This window comes from Mesoplodon bidens (genome assembly GCF_964165515.1).
Source record: "Mesoplodon bidens genome assembly, chromosome: 8".
NCBI lineage: Eukaryota > Metazoa > Chordata > Mammalia > Artiodactyla > Ziphiidae > Mesoplodon > Mesoplodon bidens.
The window spans coordinates 45,153,857-45,174,733 of NC_138165.1; the positions used below are offsets into that span (position 1 = coordinate 45,153,857).

A 20,877-nucleotide genomic window follows, 5' to 3' on the forward strand; every position below is an offset into this window, starting at 1 on the left:
CTTTCCAATTTGTATTCCTTTTATTTCTTTTTCTTCTCTGATTGCCTTGGCTAGGACTTCCAAAACTATGTTGAATAGTAGTGGTGAGAGTGAACATCCTTGTCTTGTTGCTGATCTTAGAGGAAATGCTTTCAGTTTTTCACCATTGAGAATGATGTTTGCTGTGGGTTTGTCATATATGGCCTTCATTATGTTGTGGTAGGTTCCCTCTATGCCCACTTTCTGGAGAGTGTTTATCATAAATGGGTGTTGAATTTTGTCAGAAGCTTTTTCTGCCCCTATTGAAATGATCATATGGTTTTTATTCTTCAGTTTTTTAACATGGTGTATCACATTGATTAATTTGCGTATATTGAAGAATCCTTGCATCCCTGGGATAAATCCCACTTGATCATGGTGTATGATCCTTTTCATGTGTTGTTGGATTCTGTTTGCTAGTATTTTGTTGAGGATTTTGCATCTATATTCATCAGTGATATTGGTCTGGAATTTTCTTTTTTTGTAGTATGTTTGTCTGGTTTTGGTATCAGTGTGATGGTGGCCTCATAGAATGAGTTTGGGAGTGTTGCTTCCTCTGCAATTTTTTGGAAGAGTTTGAGAAGGATGGGTGTTAGCTCTTCTCTAAATGTTTGAAAGAATTCACCTGTGAAGCCATCTGGTCCTGGACTTTTGTTTGTTGGAAGATTTTTCATTACAGTTTCAATTTCATTACTTGTGATTAGTCTGTTCATATTTTCTATTTCTTCCTGGTTCAATCTTGGAAGGTTATACCTTTCTAAGAATTCATCCATTTCTTCCAAGTTGTCCATTTTATTGGCATGGAGTTGCTTGTCTCTTGTGATGCTTTGTATTTCTGCAACTCAACATGGAGTTGCTTGTCTCTTATGATGCTTTGTATTTCTGCGGTGTCCGTTGTAACTTCTCCTCTTTCATTTCTAATTTTATTGATTTGAGTCCTTTCCCTCTTTTTGTTGATGAGTTCTCCCAGACTCATTCTAATCAATAATTTTATCTCAACTTTTTTTCTTTTTCGTTTGGTCCAAAAGTTTCCAACAACAACAAAAAAGCAGGTGTGGATTTCTTCTCTGACCACTTTGGATATAGTAGTGGGCTAATGGATAGGCCTGAAGGAAGGGAAGAGAAAACCTGGAAGTTTGATAGACCCATCCTTAGGAATAGTTGATTGCATGTATTTTGATGTGAATTCAAATGAATACTCTATCACCATGTACTTGAAGACCTAACTCCTGGCACTTTGAAGACATCTTTAAGAACAGATCTCAGAAGAATCTTAGAGATCATTCAAGAGATGCTCTGACCTGAAATGCAATTCTTGGCTTCATTAGCTGTTGGGTGACTTAGGGCATGCAGCCTGACCTGTCTGTGAGGGCTCAAAAGAGCTTTGGAGAGAAATCAAGATCGTTTACTGGGGAAAACATAGCATGGTTAGTACTTGTTAGTTCATTCTAAATGCAGAGAGAGAGAGAGATTCTAGTGTTTTTAAGCCTGAAGCCTTAGTGATCTGCTCATCCAGCAGTGTCTACCAGCACCTCAACTGGGCTTAGTTATTAGCTATTAGCAAGGGCTTTTGAGTCAGTGAGATCAGAGTTCACCATACTTGGCCAGCTGTATGACCTTGGGCAGATTATTGGTTTCTCCTGAATCTTGGTTACTTCAGTGAGGATAATGAGCTCCACGTCTTAACGTTTTTATGGTGACGTTTAGATAACATCTGTAAAGTGCTGTTTTATTCTGATTAAAACCTCATTTCCTAGTTCCAAAGGTTGAACTAAGAATTTCCTCTAATCTAACAAGCTCCAACACAATTATCCGATGGGAGTCAAAAAAACAAGTCTTGTTTTCATTCCCCACTTCTGAACCCACTGGGGAGGAAGGATACTACCCAGGGAAGGTTATTGCTTTCACCACTCCAGATTCCATATAAAGTTGATCGGTGCTGATGGGGAGGGCTGGGCACTGTGTAGTCGCTGTCAAGGCCCGAAGGAGCAAAGGAGGGATAGCAAGTTTGTAAAGAATATAGCAGCCTGGAGTACAGGTCTCGTGACAGTGAGATGCTGGAGGATTCCTTCTTTGGAGGTAACTAGGGGTAGCTACATGTGCATAAGGGACCCACCAGACCTCTCATACACTCTCAATTCAGTCACTGTCTTACAATTCAAAAATAGCATTTATACCTAAATTTAAACTACTACATTAAGTTGCATCATCTTGTTTTTAACTTAAGACCTACAAGCTTCACAAATTTAGGAGATTAGTGGTCAAAGAGAAAAACTCACGCTAACCTAGCCTTTGTTGGGGCCCCTAGCCCTTTCAGAGGGAATATTCATTTCCAAAGACCACAATTAATAAAAGTGGTTAACACTAACCACACCTATCAAAATCATCATTTGAGGTTAAGGCAGGTAATTTCAAGCTACATAACTCTGTAAAAAGAAGTACATATTTATTTTCAAGCTACATAACTCTTTAAAAAGTGTACACATTCTGTATATAAATGTGAATATCTATATACATAATATTAGTTTTTTTTTAAGTTCTCAAGGTAAAAATTCAAACTGTACAGAAAGATATAAAGTGTAATAAATGAAAGTTTGTTTTCCTCTTCCTGTGTGTGTGTGTGTGTGTGTGTGTGTGTGTGTGTGCATACATATATATGTATTATATAGAGACTCTCATTTATTTTAACACAATTTTAAAACATGTCAGATTATTTTACCATTTGATCTTGTGACATAATTTTACGTATACTTACTTAGAGGTCTATGTCATGCTTTTTAGTGTTTACATACTATTCTATGTGTGAATACACCCTACTTTTAAAAACATGTCTTCTATGGCTAACATTTAGGTTTTTATGATTTTTTTGCTATCATATGCAATATTGCAGTGAATATTCTTGTATATACATTTATATATACATATCTGATATAGGTATATTTCTAGGGTCAATTTCTTCAGGTAGAATGGTTTGGTTAAAATTTATGTCTGTTTTATTTTGATTGTTTTTACCTAATTACCTCCAGAAATATAAAACCAACTTACACTCATACCAACATATGTACCCTCACTAGTACGGGGTATTATCAAATGTTTTGATCTAATCAGTGAAAGTAGTATCATATTTTAAGTTATATTTCTTTATGTAGGAAAGAGACTGAAGCCCTTTTTATGTGTTCAGTGTACATTCTTGTTCCTTTTTCTGTTTCCTAACTTTTTATTTTTTTGCCATATTGGTGGGTGAAGAGGTAGGTTGTTCATCTTTTTCTTATTACTTCATTAGTGGTCTTTGAATATGAAGAACATTAAGCCCAGGTCACTTATGTGACAATTTTTTCTTTTTCTGTCATTTGCATTTTTGTATTTTTTTTCCAAGATAAATATTTAAACTTTTTATGTAGTCAAATTAATCAGTCTTTTTATAGCTTCTGAACATTTTGGCATGCTACATTAAAACTATAGCCATGGGCTTCCCTGGTGGCGCAGTGGTTGAGAGTCCACCTGCCGATGCAGGGGACACAGGTTCATGCCCTGGTCTGGGAAGATCCCACATGCCGCGGAGCGGCTAGGCCCATGAGCCATGGCCGCTGAGCTTGCGCATCCGGAGCCTGTGCTCCGCAACGGGGGAGGCCACAACAGTGAGAGGCCCGTGTACTGCATTAAAAAAAAAAAAAAAAAAAAACTATAGCCATAGATTCTGCTAGTGCTAGTATAAATATATGTATATATGTAAGAAATACATAATGATATATCTATATAATTTTGCCTTTAAATATCTTCATCTGCAATTTATTTTTGTATAAGAAATTAAATAGAGAGCTACCTTTTCTCCCCCAATCAGCCAGCTAACTTTCCTAACATTGTTTATTGAATAATCACTCTTTTTCCATTGAGTTGAAATGTTTCCAGTTTTTTTAATTTATATTTATTTATTTTTGGCTTCATTGGGTCTTTATTGATACATGTGGGCTTTCTCTAGTTGTGGCGAGCGGGGGCTACTCTTTGTTGCCGTGCACGGGCTTCTCATTCCGGTGGCTTCCCTTGTTGTGGAGCACAGGCTCTAGGCACATGGGCTTCAGTAGTTGTGGCACGTGGGCTCAGTAGTTGTGGCTCACGGGCTCTAGAGCACAGGCTCAGTAGTTGTGACGCGTGGGCTTAGTTGCTCCGTGGCATGTGGGATCTTCCCAGACCAGGTCTCGAACTCGTGTCCCCTGCATTGGCAGACAGGTTCTTAACCACTGCGCCACCAGGGAAGTCCCCCTGTTAAATATTAATTATCAATATATAGGGGTTGATTTGTGGACTCTTATTTCTTTGATCTGTGCTAGAACCAAACATATTTTTTTATTAGTCTCTGCTTTACAACAAAGTGAATCAGTCATACATATACATCTGTTCCCACATCCCCTCCCTCCTGCGTCTCCCTCCCTCCCACCCTCCCCATCCCACCCCTCCAGGCGGCCACAAAGCACCGAGCCGATCCCCCCGCGCCACGCGGTCACCCCCCACCATCCATCCACCCCACGCCCGGCAGTGTATACACGTCCATGCCTCTCTCCCGCCCCGTCACAGCCCACCCCCCCCATATCCCCAAGCCCACCCCCAGTAGGTCTGTGTCTCTATTCCCGTTTTACCCCTAAGTTCTTTATGACATTTTTTTTCTTAAATTCCATATATATGTGTTAGCATACGGTATTTGTCTTTCTCTTTCTGACTTACTTCACTCTGTATGACAGACTCTAGGTCTATCCACCTCATTACAAATAGCTCAGTTTCGTTTCTTTTTATGGCTGAGTAATATTCCATTGTATATATGTGCCACATCTTCTTTATCCATTCATCCGATGATGGACACTTAGGTTGTTTCCAGCTCCGGGCTATTGTGAATAGAGCTGCAATGAACATTTTGGTACATGTCTCTTTTTGAATTATGGTTTTCTCAGGGTATATGCCTAGTAGTGGGATTGCTGGGTCATATGGTAGTTCTATTTTTAGTTTTTTAAGGAACCTCCATACTGTTCTCCATAGCGGCTGTACCAATTCACATTCCCACCAGCAGTGCAAGAGTGTTCCCTTTTCTCCACACCCTCTCCAGCATTTATTGTTTCTAGATTTCTTGATGATGGCCATTCTGACTGGTGTGAGATGATATCTCATTGTAGTTTTGATTTGCATTTCTCTAATGATTAATGATGTTGAGCATTCTTTCATGTGTTTGTTGGCAGTCTGTATATCTTCTTTGGAGAAACGTCTATTTAAGTCTTCTGCCCATTTTTGGATTGGGTTGTTTGTTTTTTTGCTATTGAGCTGCATGAGCTGCTTATAAATTTTGGAAATTAACCTTTTGTCCACTGATTTGTTTGCAAATATTTTCTCCCATTCTGAGGGCTGTCTTTTGGTCTTTTTAATTTCTGCAGTTTTATAATGTTTTAATATCTATTTTAAAAAAGGTTAATTCTCCTTCTTTATTCTTTTTTTTAACATTTTTTCTGAGAGATTTTTGAATATTAAGTTTTCCAAATCACTTTCATATCATTTTGTCAAGTTAACGTTGGTGCTCACTCTTCCTTCCAACATGGTTTCCAGCAACATCTGGAAACCCAAAGTGTATACTCCCTTTGGGTGAAGTCTGGGCATTACCGGGCAGTCCATTTGTGTTTCTCTTCCTCCCTTGAAACCTCCTTATTCACTTTTTCGTTTAGTAAATAGTTTTGAACTCCTCTGAGGTGCAAAGCTCTGTGCTGGGGGCTCTGAGGACAACAAAAGTCGGGAAGACATGATCTCTGCCTGAAATGAAGTAGATGCTTCATTTTGGCTTCCGTCTCATCTGCAGCCATCTCTGGGGAAGGGTTTCTGTTCTCGATGCAGTCAATATGCATCCCTTTAATGAGAAACGTTATGAATACAAAATATGTTCAAAGAGTGAAGGATAATTTTTCATCAAACCATTTCTGAGGCTACAGAAATGATACAGGAGAGGTTCAAGTCCTTCCCTTACTTTCTTCTAAAGCAACCTATATTATTCCTCCCTTTATATGACAGAAGGAAAAGTCTTTAAAAAATTTTTTTTTAGATACAAGTAATTGCCTGGAGCTGCTTTTGGGAGAAACATATTTACTGTTATCAGGTCTCTAATATGACTCTCAAGAAAAAAGACCACAACATAAAAGTAGTGTTTTGTGGGCTACTTTGTAAACTACTCTGGGGGTATGTGAAGTGTCAGTCAATCCCTTTTCCAGAAGGGTCACATACGCCCACATTTACAAGAAACCATTAGTTGCCTTATCACTGTGCAGTTCTGCAGCTACCAGCGGCACATTCAGGGTTTTCTGAGCAAATATATTCATTTCCTTTTTAACATCTCTGCTGAAACTAGATTAGTGCAGCTTGAGCCGCCACCCTGGCATGACGACCGCATGCTGTGGCTGCTGCTTGCAGGTGCCGGTGCTGGGATCGGCCAGGTGTAGCTGCCCAGACACTCACCTGTGTCCCATGGGTTGGTCAGAAGCTCTCGGTTCTGAGCAGGCAGCGCTGGTTCCGGGGGTGGCTGCTCAGTGTCCCATGATGTTGTTCTGTGACCTGTACAAAGTAAAGCTTGACTGCTTGAAGCCACCTTCTCCCAGCAGGCAGTCACTTTCCCTTTCCCAGAAGGAGAGTGAGCTCCATAATCTCATCATCCGTCCCATTAAAATAACATTCTTATTGTATGCAAAACGTGATCATGACTTTTTTTTTTTTTTGCGGTACGCGGGCCTCTCACTGCTGTGGCCTCTCCTGTTGCGGAGCACAGGCTCCGGACGCGCAGGCTCAGTGAACATGGCTCACGGGCCCAGCCGCTCCGCGGCACGTGGGATCTTCCCGGACCGGGTCACGAACCCGTGTCCCCTGCATCAGCAGGCGGACTCTCAACCACTGCGCCACCAGGGAAGCCCGGGATGATGACTTTTTTCAACTTCTGTTGCCCTTTAGTCTCACAGGGGGTTTTGATTGATTACTAATTGTGTTCATTGATGTAGCACTTCTTACATACTTGTATGATCCCATGCACTGATTATCAGAGCAGTTTGGTGAAATAGGATCCATATAAAGTAATCTTTATCTTTTGTTCTTCCCCCTGTGTATCAGGCTGAACCATATGAAACTGCAATCCTCACAGTAGCCCAAGCTAGGAGGAATCTGCCCCCGTTACGAACATCACCAACTGATTTAACTTGCACATCTGCTGTTAGCCCCACATTGCAACTTCTCCTTTCCCACAAGCTGCTAAATGGCCATGACTGACACAGATTTCCTTTTCATCTCCATCTGGGCCTTTTTGTCACCTCCCTCTTTATACTTATGAGGCCAATTGAAACTTTTCTGCTGTTATTGTATCGCCACTGATGGGTCTCCTTGGACTACCAATGAAAAGAAATACCTATCTATCATTTTGTGATATATGTAAGTCAAATCATTATGCTGTACACCTTAAATTTATACAGTGCTGTATGTCAATTATACTCAATAAAAGTCAAAGAAAAAACGCAAAAAAAAAGAAAAATACCTATCCGAAACCAGGCAATTGCAGCAGTTGCCAAACTAGTCAACATAACAAGAATGATAGGTTGGCTAACTTTTCTAAATAATATTACTTCCTTTTAAATTAATTATGTAAAAACAGTTATAATAGAACCCATTAATTTGGATTCCACTAGTCAGATAATTTAGACAAATCCTGCATTTTGTTTTTAACTACATATTGATATATAATTATAATTTGGTTATAAGATAAGAAGTAACCTGTAAATAAGTAGTTTAACACAACTGGAAGAGTTATCACTTAGGAGAAAAAGAAAACTCAAGGGGGCCTTAAAATCTCCTACCAATAACTAAAATGCTGAGTAAAAATCCTGTCATTAAAGCAGAAACTCAATGAAATTCACAAACCAAAACCTTGATAATCTAGAGTTACCATGTGAAGTTAGAAATAGCAAACATGTCTTTTGAAAAGCAGTCTCCAGTTTATTTTCCATGATCTAAGAATGTCATTTCTTTTTTTTTTTTTTTTTTTGCGGTACACGGGCCTCTCACCGCTGTGGCCCTTCCCATTGCGGAGCACAGGCTCCGGACGTGCAGGCTCAGCGGCCATGGCTCACGGGCCCAGCCGCCCCGCGGCATGTGGGATCCTCCCGGACCGGGGCACGAACCCGTGTCCTCTGCATCGACAGGCCGACTCTCAACCACTGCACCACCAGGGAAGCCCTAAGAATGTCATTTCTTTACTTGCATCCATTGTTCCTAGCAAGTGAGATTTTGGTATACGATCTGTGTTAACAAAATATTGCAGAATGTTGTTTTCTTTTAGTGAAGGCGACTAAAATATTTGACTTTTTAATGTAAGTTTGCCCCACATTTTGTAGAGGAAACTTAAAGAAAGATTCTGCCCATACTCCTGCACCCTGCAATTTGTCCTATGATAGTGACATGGAGGGAAGTTCTTATTGCCTGTTTGAGCCTCAGATGCCTCATCTATAAAATGGGGATAATCATAACCTACTTTGTAGTGTTGATGTGTTAATCTAAAGTTCATAAGTTAGTGACTCACATAAAGTAAGGGATGAGTAAGCATTCATTCTTTTTCCTTTCCGTTTATGGCCTTTTCTGAACATATTCCTTTGCTGCCATTGACTGCTCTCTGAAGCCTAAAATCGGAGCTTAGTCGGATTAGTTGCTGGTCTTCTATCCAATAAAAGTGGGCTGCAGAGCTTGCCTTATTCTTTCAACCAACATATTTGAAGACCTTCTGTTTACAAGACACGGTATAAGGTACCTTAGAGCAAAGTTAAGTTGTCATCTCTGAGGCAAAAGTTCCTTTTGCCTCAGGAACTTTCAAAAGTTCCTTGTTCTGCCAAAGTGCTGATAATGTACACATTATCCAGTGCTCTGGATTAGGGCACTGAAAACCATAATTCTAAAAAAACCCCAAAAACTCATGTTTTGGGGGGTGGGTCTGCTAACAACATCACACCCGGTTAGCATAAACCTTGATCAATTAACCAACCACCCTAGAAGAACTTGAAATCATGCAACAAAGAATAGATTTTAATGGGAGCGAGAGTGTCTTTCTTTCAACGAAGTTGAGGTTCTGCTATGTTCTAGACACTGCCCAGGCGTATCTACCTGGAGACATAGCCTGGACCCTGCTAGGCTGGGTGGGGGCCCTTGCAAAGATCTCTGGACATGTTTGGTGAAGGGGGTGGAGGAGAAGAAAGCATCTGCAAGAAAGTGAAGGACTATCCTGTAAAGATACATGTTGCCTACGAGACCATTTTGTCTAGGGCAGCCTCACGAGGGGGCTCTTTACCTATCTACCCTGGGAAATCTGGGAAAGTAATCTAGAAAGAGCTTTGTTCCTTCTACATTGTGGAAAAGTGCATCGTCCTGTCATTGCAAACTCAGTGGAAAGAAACAAGCTCACATCCATTGGGAGTGATATGTGTCTCTGGACATTCCACTTTCACTTAGTCCACTTAATGCAACTATTAAAATACCAGATTTACCTCAAGTTTAACATTCACTTGTCTGATCTGGAAGGGCTGACATTTGGAGTATGTACCACTGCACAGCCCCATGTGGTAGCTACTAGTTAACATGTGGGTGTCTGCCTTTAAATTAAAGTGAAATAAAATTTTAAACATGTAAAAATTAAATGATAAGTTCAGTTTTTCCGTCTGGCCAGGCACATTTCAAGTGCTCCATAACCACATGTGGCTAGTGGCTACCATACTGGACAGCACCCATACAGAATATCCATCATTGCAGAAAGTTCTCTTGGACAACACTGGTTTTGTTTGTGCCAATACTGTGATTGTATGCTATGTCATCTTAGTAATTCTCCAAAATAACCCTGAAGGGTTCATTCCTATTTTGCCGATGAGGATAGAATCGCAGAAAAGTTAAGCGGCTCTCCTCTCACGTTGTTGCCGCTGACAGATGGTCAGTGTCCAGTGAATGGACAGCTAAGCTAGGTAGGAAGTGAGAGGCACAGGACTGACCACAAAGCCCAAAAGTTCCAACAATAACTAGGTTCTGTTCCAGTATTAATGCATTTTAAAATCAAACATTTATAAACTCTCCCTTCTCCTTGCTCTAATTTAATGACATATCTAAATACTAAAACTACTCATAAGAAGAGGAAGTATATTTTAGTTTTAAAAGGACAAGATAAGTAAGTGGATCCCTGGATCTCATGGTAGGTTTGGAGAGTGACTGCAAATAGGCAAAAGGTTTTTTTTTTTTTCCTAAAGTGGTAGAAATATTCTAATATTAGATTGTTGTGTGAATTGTATCCCGTAAATTTATTAAAAATTTATTGAATCATACATTTAAATTATGTGAATTTTATGGTATGTAAATTATACCTCAATAAAGCTGTTTTTTAAAAAAGAACAAGATGTAAATTCTAAAACTCTAGGGCAGCCAAAAATTGAATGTTGAAAAGCTGCCAGAAATTTTAATGAGTGAGTCAAATATTATTTGCTGGCAATTCCTGAATTTTCCTCATGATGGTAAACGAAATGATGTTCCATCTCAAGTCAAACACTGGGAAACTCTGCGAGGTATGTGTTATTATCTCCATTTCAAAGGGGAGGAAATTGAGACTCAGAAAGTTAAAATAAGTTGCCCAAGACACACAGCCAGTAAGAACTAGCAGCAGTGTCAAACCCAATAGTTCCTGACCCCAAAGTCCACGGCCACTCTCCCATCCATGTCATGGCCTCTCTCTCCGGGCAGGAAAAGAAATTTTCCATTGTTTGACTTGAGATCACTTTCCTTCTTCTAGGACAACAGTAAACTAACTGATTTTTCAATGTTTCTATAACGTTTGTATTTTATACTCAAGAAGATTTATGAAAGGTGTGAGGCTGGAATCTGTTTTCAATATTGAATAAAAGTGGGGGAAAATCTGGGCCTCATGTTAATAGAAAGACATGTATGTGTTTCTTTTGATATTCACTAGGATGCATTATTTTATACATACATATGTAATGTTATATATATATAAAAAGACTTGCAGCGGGCTTCCCTGGTGGCGCAGTAGTTGAGAGTCCGCCTGCCGATGCAGCGGACGCGGGTTCGTAACCCCGGTCCGGGAAGATCCCACATGCCGCGGAGCGGCTGGGCCCGTGAGCCATGGCCGCTGAGCCTGCGCGTCCGGAGCCTGTGCTCCGCAACGGGAGAGGCCACGACGGTGAGAGGCCCGCGTACCGCAAAAAAAAAAAAGACTTGAAGCAATTGTTTCCATTCCGCGCCCCCCCACCCCCAGTTTAGTTGTTTCTTTGGAGACTCAAAGATGTGACTTGCAATGGTTTCTGCTTAGGAACTTTTGAGGGACTAGCCTCTGTCGTGCATCGTACACATAGATTAACAGCCCAGGTTTGGCTCACTTGATGAGTTGGGTGCCTTGCTCTTTGCCCATTTTATGAAGTGGAAATTTTGGAAAACAGAAAGCTGACAGGGCTGCAGTTTTTAGCTGTGGCCAGAGCTAGTAACCTTTATATCTTTAGTTCTGTCCTCTTAGCATCTAGCATTATTCCCTTCTTGCAGTTTCCCTCTTCCTGATCATAAAGGTTTAACCAGACCTCTGGGCAGTCCCCCCGACCCTCCAGTCCTACTAAGCCTGCTGCAGCCCCACTTCCCTTCCCCATCGTCCCTCTAGTCCGGCCCAGGCAGTCTCCTCTTGCCTCTCTGTGGCTCTCTTCTTCTGCTCTCTGTGCCTTTGTAAACAACCTAGGTTCTTTTTCTTTTCCTTTCTTTCTCCTGTCTCTCTATCAACTAGTTGAAACAAATCAAATAAAGGTCAATAGAAACAAGAAACCAGTTCTGTGCCAAGCCAGCAGAACATGTCCATGGGCCAAATTTGAGCTCTTGGTGTTGGATCTCTGCTATCCCTAGGACATTGAGAGACAGCAGTGATGATTTCCATATTCAGAGAAATGCAGATGTCATTGAAAGAAAAAAAAACAGTAAATGCTGTGAATCTCACACTGTAATTATGAAAATAAATATCACAGTGCTTTATTTTTCCCTCTACCAATATTCTTAGAATATGGTGTGCTTTTACATACTTGGCAATAGTAGAACTTATTAAGTAATTTTGAAATTCTCAACAGTCTTGTTCACATTTCAAAATAAAGTTTATTTGCAGGAGCCCTTGAGTCACTTCTTGTGTGCGCAGATGATTGAATGCCAGGATTTGAAAAATCGTTAACGGAGTTTTCAGGAAATTAGCCATCTCCTAGTGTCAACAGTGGATTGTGTATTTTAGCTGTTTGACTCACTGCTCCACTGGGCAGCCTGCTTTCTTGTGAACTGCAGTCCTTAGCCTTCCCCAGCACGTGTTTTCAAAACAAGTGCCTCCTTCCTGACTTCCTGCATTGTAATCACTTTATAGTCCAGACACCTTCGCAGACATCTAACACCTTAAAATGGTCTACCACACACATCACACTTCAGCAAAGCATTGCCTAGAACTAACACAAAACTGTTTTCATATATTTTTTGGAAACATTGTTTCCTTTCTCTCTTACTCTGGATTTTATGCAGGTATACCTAAATTTGGACAAAAGATTTATGCTGATAGAACTCTCTTGTTTTAAAGGACTTCAAGGTAGCTCTTTTTAAAGCAATGAATGCATCTATAAAATAGTCACCCTGTACTTATTTATTTTGTAGGTCCAGATTTTTCCCCAGTAGATTTGCACAGAGGAGTTTGGTTACAATTTGGTTAGCAAATACATTTCCTCTGTAAAGGGCACTTCCAAAAGCACTGCATAAAGTGCATGGATTTGGACACACTGTAGTTATGAAACTTATAGTGTAATCATTTTGCAATATATAAATGTATCAAATCAACACATTGTACACCTTAAACTTGCACAGTGTTATATGTCAATTATATCTCAATAAAGCTGGGGAAAAAAACTTACCGTGTTTTCTATGCAGCAAATACAATAAAAAAGGATACTGTACATTTCAAGATGGGCAACTTACTTGCATATGTAAGTAAGCTGAAAAATGATGAGAATCTCTTAACTCTTTTTTTTTTTTTAAATCAAGGTAGAAATACCAGCACTAGGAAACAGAAATGAGAATGTCTATTTATTGTGTGCCTACTATGTGCCAGGTCCTAGAGTAAATATTTTATCAAGTCCAGCTCAGTGTAGGGTTTGAAACTGCTGGCTCTACGGTTGGATTACCCGTGTTTGAATCCCAGCTTACCCACTGCTCTAAGGATTCAGTGAGATAAGGTGTGCAAAGCATCTAGCCCCACGCTGGTGTGACAGCCAGAGCTCAATAATCAGGGATTCATTATATCCTATTCCATTTAATCCTGTGAAGTAAACCACATCCCCATTTTACAGAAGAGGAGACTGAATCTTAGAGTGGTCTAGGAACTTGTATAAAGTTTTCAAAAGTGGGTTGCAGAGTTAGAATTTAGAACCGGGGTTCTACTGGGCATTCTGATAAAACTCTAACCAGGAATTATTGTTCTAGGCTGTCAGGAAAATCTGTGCTGGGATTTTTTTTATGGTGGGAAAGACTACCCCAGCTAAAATGACACCTCTACTGAGACAAAGCTACCCTTACAGGCAGCAAATTCACAAATAATGTATAAACAAACAAACCCTAACATTTCTAAGTTTAGAAAAAACTTTCAAGGTGCCCGTTTCAGCAGTCAGCCATTCTTAGAGTTCTTTTTTTGCAGTGGGTAGCAAATTCTCAGCTATATGGATAAGCATACGCCTTTTAGAATCTGTACCTGGTTTATGAAGCATGCCAAATACACCAGTCTTATCAATACGTCTGCTGTGGAAATATCATCTACACAAATATCAACTTCTAATGCCAGCTTAAGGAAATTGTAAGGATCATGTTCTTTTAGCAAGCAGAAAGCAAACTTCTGGGGTGTTTGTTTTTGTTTTTAACTTTTCAGCTGCTGTGGTTTTCATCTCTTCTTATGGCATGAGCACCAAGTGATGTCCACTGCCCCAAATTCCTTGGCCACATGAGTCAGGCTGGATTTCATTATTGTTCAAATAGTTCTTCTAGGAATGGGCTTCAGTTGAGAACATCCTTGTTCAATGGCGTTGACAATGGAACTGAAAATCATTTTACTAATCCAGGTTTCTGCTTTGCTGTGTTGAAATCTTAAATTGATCATCTGTAATCCAAGATATGGGTAGGAGTTACTCTTGTAATAGGCTAAATCTCTTACTCCTTTAAATCTGTATATAAAAGAGAGAATGGAATGAAATTTCAGTTCCACAAGTTGATATGGGCTTAATATAAAGATAGCACAAAACAAGAAGAATTGGGGCTGAACATCACATAATTTTCATTGCAGTTTACTTTCTAGCACTTAATCTAGTCAAAATATTTCCCTTCATAACATTGCTACCTTCCGAATTACTCAGATGCTTAACTATATTCTGCCATCTAAATTTATGTCTGCAATAAGGCATAGAGCGTATTTATCAAATTCTATGCAAATGAGAAGAACCCACTCCAGGATGCTGTTAGATGTGATGATTTAAGAAGCTCCACATCACCTCATTCAAGCTACTCCGGGTTTTCCTTTCCAGGGTTCAGCGGATTCCTACACGAGCAGGCCGTCTGACTCCGATGTCTCTCTGGAAGAGGATCGGGAAGCAATTCGGCAAGAGAGAGAGCAGCAGGCGGCCATCCAGCTTGAGAGAGCAAAGGTGACGTTCTTGCCCCTCTTGGGTTCCAAAGTGGCATGTTGCTCAGCAGGTATCAGCTGCTCTTCCCCTGCCTCAGATTTCTCTGGAGTAATCATTTTTTGATCATTCTGATAAGGCACCAGATTGCAAGGCTCCATGATCTGTTCACCCCTGAAAGTAACATTCTCGGGGAGCCATATCCTGAGACACGGACCCCTTCACCTACCTTTTGTGTTTGGTTTGGTGGTGAAAATTCTTGGTCATCTTCTAACTTAGCGATTGTGCCCCATATCCAGCTTGCCCCTCCCACTGTTGTTAGAGGGCCTCCCAAGGAACCAGCGTGCTTGCGCCGTTCTCCATGACAGCAGCCTTCATTGCAGGCCACACGTGCATAATTGGTCAGTGGGTCTCCCTGTTGGTGTCTCTGTTCTTCCCTCTTGGTGTCAATCTCCCACCTCAAGTTCACCGTTCAGAGCTTTGAACCATGATTAGCATTTCAGCAAAGATAAGCAATGAAAGGCTTTGCCGCAAGAGACCTTCAGATATTCCACAGGGAGGGGCCCCCATAGGAACCCCTGCCCCATAGGAGGCAACAAAGAACAAATGGCATTTTTGAATGTTAGAACTGAGTCACTAGAGATCTCTCATGCTATGTCTTTCAGACTTTTTTTTTTTTTTTTTTGAGCACAGACCCCTTTTGTCAAATGAAATTTTATGCACAGTAACAGATATAACACGTTCCTGGTCAGCCTCTCCTCCCTTGCCCTTCACGATAGACTCCTAAAGCATATTGATCTAGTCTTTCTAATTTTTAGGAGAAAAAAAAAAAAGGAAGCTCAGATAAAGTGAACTCCTTCCCTTTTCTATTTTTATTTTATTTATTTATTATTTATTATTTATTTATTTATTGCGGTACGTGGGCCTCTCTCACTGTTGTGGCCTCTCCCGTTGCGGAGCACAGGCTCTGGATGCGCAGGCTCAGCGGCCATGGCTCACGGGCCCAGCCGCTCCGCGGCATGTGGGATCCTCCCGAACCGGGTCACGAACCCGTGTCCCCTGCATCGGCAGGCGGACTCTCAATCACTGCGCCACCAGGGAAGCCCCCCTTTTCTATTTTTACAGTAAAATGTTTAAAAGAGCCGGAAGAGGAGGATGAGGCGGGTTCACAAGGTGTCTTCCTTTGTTTCCACACCCGTGCTACCTTAGCTGGTTGGCGGAAGGGGGTTGGAGCAGCACCTGGGAAAGGACATCAATGAGACTCTAACTCGGATCCTGCCTCAGTGCTCTTGCTCCCCAGGCATGGTCCCAGCATGAATAAATGAGCCCATAACAGAGCAGCCCGTGATTGCTGGAAACTGGTGTTCTTACTTGTGGCTAATTTTTGTTTTAGGTTTCTCTCAGTCTATTTTGTGGCCATTGTGGTCACCCAAATGTCAGCAGCAGCGCTGTTAGCTTAGGCTGGTGGCTTACTTAACCTCTGCCAAGCTGCACCAGCCCAAGAGCACTTTGCTGCGGAGGAATCTGTCTTAAAAAAGTTTCAGAAGCAGTTTTTGTTAGCTAGGAAGAAGCTGATGCATGAGCAGCTCCGCCCTTCCTGTCTACTCTGACCAGGCTTTCTTTTCCCTGGCAGGACAAGGTATTCTATTGAGTGGGATCCCTCAGGTTTTCAGGCCTAAGGCTATTTCAAAAATATTTATTTTAACCCTCCACCACCTTTTTATTTAAGACCCAGCACACATTTCCTGTATGCCAAGGTGGAGGCATCTGTTACCATTTAAAATAATAAACATGAGTTTTATGACTAGAGGCCAAAGCAGACTGCCCCTCCCACCTTTCCATCCCTTCCCCCAGAATTTTAGGGCATGATTCTTTGGGATGTTGGAAAGTACGACAGGAGGGGGAACACGGTCGGGCTGATAGGACTGAATCCCCTTCAGAGCCCTTTCTGCAGATTTCTCACTGCTGCCTGGAAATGTGGAACCCAGTTGAGATCTCTCTTTGGAAAGTGATTTCCCTTAGTGCCTGGTACTATCCATTATCTGGTTCTACATTTCAGTGTGAAAAATCCTCTTCTGTCTTCCTCCCTCCATCCTTATTCCATGGTTCTGTTCCCAGTCCAAACCTGTAGCATTTGCTGTGAAGACAAATGTGAGCTACTGTGGTGCCTTGGATGAGGATGTGCCTGTTCCAAGCACGGCCATCTCCTTCGACGCCAAGGACTTTCTACACATTAAAGAGGTAAATGTAGGGCACTCTGTACCCCCTAACCTGCTACAAGGCCAAGGCCAGGCATCAGCTCTGAGCCAAACTAAATGGAGAGGAGCCCTGAGGAGCTGCCAACGTGTTACCTCATTTAATTGGCCAAGCCTTCCAAATCCATTCCTTCTCACCGAGATTTGGAAGCCTGAGATCATTGCTTACATTATCACACATTTAAAACATTGAATCACAATCATCAGATGATCGATTTAGGATAGACCTGTGGTCCTCTGGTCACCTTTTAATCACCTACCATGATAGATCCATTGACATAGATCAATGGATCCAATTTAGGGAAACGTGAGTTTGGTGGCATGGCGCCTACCCAGAAGGCACCATTTACAAGGGATGTTGTAACTATAAACATCTGGATTATTGTCCCGTGGACCTTGACCTCCAAACCAACACTACAGAGTATAATAATTAAATTGTTAAAGCTAAGAGAAGGGCAGAGGAGTTTGGGAAACAGAAACCTTGAGGGATTGAGCACTTGAGGCCTCGCACCTTGAAAGATGGAATAGTGACATCAAAAACTTTCATTTACTCAACCTGGGTGTATTGAAATCCTCCTTCATGTCAGACATCGTGCTGGGCATTTGGGGATCAGAGCTGAAGGTCCACTGTCCCCTCGGCCAGGGAGCTCAGAGTCTGGTGGGGGAGACAGACTAGTGCATAGTTTCTGCATGGGTTGAGAAGTTCTGTTACAGCAAAATTGAATGGGTGTTGTGGGAGCCCAAAGAAAGAGCAGGAGGGACCATCCAGCTCAGGAGGAGGAGGGTGGGGGGCTGGAAAGCTCTTCAGAAGTGGTGAAGCCTGAGTTCAGGCTGGGGTGAAGGGTGGTGGTTTCAGGTGGAAGGGACAGCCAGGGGCAATGAGCACAGCACGGCTGGAGGGCGGTAAGCGGGGAGTGGTACAGGGGATGGGCCACGTCAGAGAGGCAGGGGCCAGATGAGAAAGGACCTCGTAGGCCATGGCAAGGAGGCTGGACTCGATCGCCAGGCAGTGGGCTGGAGAGGAATTTTAAATAAAGGATGGATGTGACCAGCCTCGTATCTTAGCATGGTGACTCTGATGGTCGAGGGAGTATTGCAGAGGCTGGGGAGACAAGGTAAGTCTAGACAGTGGCTGAAGCAGAGATGGTAGAAAGAGGGAGCAGCTTGGAGAGAGAGTTAAGAGGCAAATAGACCAGACTGGAAGATTTCACATGGTGGCGGGGGGCGGATAGTGGAGAAAGTGAGATGAAGAGAAATGAAGGATGGAGGGCAGTTTTTCTAGCTCACCTGAAAGGGCAGAGGGTGGTGTCAGCTATCAAAATAAAGAAGGCCGAGAGGGGAGAAGATTTGTGACAGGGGTGATGTGATTATAAATTTGCTATTAGGTGCACTGTGCCTGGGGCACTGGGAACCTCCCATGGAGTTACTCAGTGGGCCTTTCGCCACGTAATGTGGAGGCCAGAGGAGAGGAATTGCAGTTTGCTCTTCCTAAGTGCTTTGAGTTGAAAAGGAGGACAGGTTTTAGCCAGGAGAAGGCAGCATAGAGTTGAGGGAGTGTTTTACAAGTTTATTTCCCTTTTTTTGTTTTTTTAGGATGGGAAAGATTTAAATATGTTTTCCATGCTGAGGTGTTGAACCCAGTGATATATATGGGAAGGAAAAGACCTAACTGATAGAATGAGGGGCTGGAGTAGAGGCAAGGAGATGGCATCCGGAATATTGGCACAAGAAGTCGGCCGAGTCAGGAGGAAAGTCTTGCCTTCCTTGAACTTCCCTGTTCTGCACAGGATTTTCCAGTGGGGCTGGAGGCATACATTGGAGGACATTCCTACTTGATAGTCTCCATTGGCTCTGCTGGAAAGGAGCCGTTAGAAATTGGATCTTAGAAAAGAGAGAGTGGATATAATGGTGGATACATGTCATTACACTTTGTCAAAACCCATAGAAGGTACAACATGACTCTGGGTGAGAATGATGTGTCATTGTAGGTTCATCATTGTGACAAATGTACCACTTTAGTGTGGGACGTTGATAGTGGGGGAGGTTATGCAGGTGTGGAGGCAGGGGTATATGGGAACTCTCTGTACTTTTCCGAAAATTCTGCTATGAACCTAGAACTGCTCTTAAAAATAAAGTTTACTAATTAAAAAACATTTTAAAAAAAGAAAAAGGAGAGTGTAAGGGTGGAACAATAAAGTGAAACCTGACCCTGACGAGCCTGAGGAATGTGATCAACATAAACCTGGCACTTAATGTCACTGAGACACCAGCACTTTCCCTCTGGCCCCAAACAAGATGTGCACAGTTAATATATAGCAACTTGAAAATCACTGTCTTTCAAAACTCTGCATTCTACAATAGCATTAATGACACCAAGACATATACATTAAAATTTTTTTAACTATATGATAGCAAGTAAGTCAAACACTGGGATGTCTACAGATGTCTCACTGTCTTTGCATTGTGCCCATGTGAACTGGGTGAAATTCTACATTTGTTCCTTTGTTCCATTCAAGATATAGTTCTTGAGCATTTAGTGTGTGCTAATGTTGGCAGATATTGTCTGACAGATGTTGTCTGACAGCTGTAAACAGAGACAGAGTACCTTCCCTCATGGACTTAAATTCTAGTGGGGAGACAGATAATGAAAAAATAAATCATTACAAATTGTGAATGCTTTGTGTAAAAAATGAACTGGATGCTGGGAATCTTAAAATATAGGGATGAGGAGGTTATATACTTTTAAATATAGGGGTGATCAGAGAAGCCTTTCTGAGTATGTGACCATTAAGCAGGGTAGCCAGCCTTAAAAAAAAAAAAAAAAGAAGAAAGAAGAAGCCTTCTAGGGAGAGGAAACAGCATGTGTAAAGGCCCTGTGGTAGGACAAAATAAGCTGTCACAATCAATCAACTGGACGAAGGTCATATGGCTGGAACGCAGTGAGCCAGTAGCAGGAAACAGAGTTGTAGAAGTAAGCAGGGCACAGGTCAAGTAGGACCTTAAGGTGATGGCAAGACTTCATATTTTATTCTAAGTATAATAAGAAGGCACCTAAGACTTTAAAAGCAGAGGAGTGGGGTGAATTTATTTTTTGAAGGCTATTCTGATTGTTGTAGAGACAGTGGATTGGAGTGGGATACGTACGGAATCAGGGAGACTGTTAGAACCATTTTAGATGAGAGATAATGGGACTGAGCTGGCCTGGTGTCAGTGAGATGGAAAGAAGTAGACACATTTGACATCTATTGTGGAAGTTCAATGATCAGTGCTGCTGATGGACCACACGAAGGAACTAAGATTGAGGGAGAAGTCCAAGACGATCAAGGAAATCAAGGTTTATGAATTGAGCAACTAGGATGGAGTTGACCAGGGTGGAGTGAGGACAGATGGGAAGGGAGGCTAGGGAGTAGACATCTCAAAGGAGATATGAAAGAGGAAGTTAGATGTAAGAATTTGGAGCTCAGAGGAAGGAGTTGGGCCAAAGAAATAAATTTGGATCATTAGTTTATCCAGGTGACATTTAAAGCTGAGGTAATGACTGAAGTCACCTAAAGAGAGAGGAGAGGGAGGAGAGAAAAAGCCCTGGATCAGACTCAGAGGAATTCCATCCTGCAAGTGTGGGGTGCATGAAAAGATTCAACAATTAAGGAAAAGGAGAAACATGAGATTTGGGAGGAAAATCAAGACAGAGCAAGGCATGGACATCAAGAGAGAAGAGCGTATCCAAAAGGAGGAAGCAACCAGCTGTGGCCAGTGTTGCAACATGTCACCTAAGACAAGGAGAAAGGAATAGATGTCGGGTTGGCAAAGCGGTCAGTAGCAAGGAAGTCACTGGGACCATTGTCTGGAGTTGTGGAGACAGAGAGACAGAAGCTGGATGGAGT

General features: G+C 41.7%; 1 protein-coding gene across 3 annotated transcripts in view; it reads left to right on the forward strand.

Annotated features, from left to right (window-relative positions):
- Positions 1–20,877, forward strand: part of CACNB4 (calcium voltage-gated channel auxiliary subunit beta 4) — a 265,467-nt gene that overhangs the window by 196,316 nt on the left and 48,274 nt on the right. For 2 of the 3 annotated variants that reach the window (XM_081243150.1, XM_081243148.1), the window contains exons 3-4: positions 14,643–14,762; positions 16,857–16,979. In XM_081243150.1, the coding sequence (XP_081099276.1) occupies positions 14,643–14,762; positions 16,857–16,979 (243 nt within the window). Of the gene's footprint in view, positions 1–14,642; positions 14,763–16,643; positions 16,980–20,877 lie in introns of those variants that run through there. The other variant, XM_081243151.1, reaches the window with a different exon arrangement.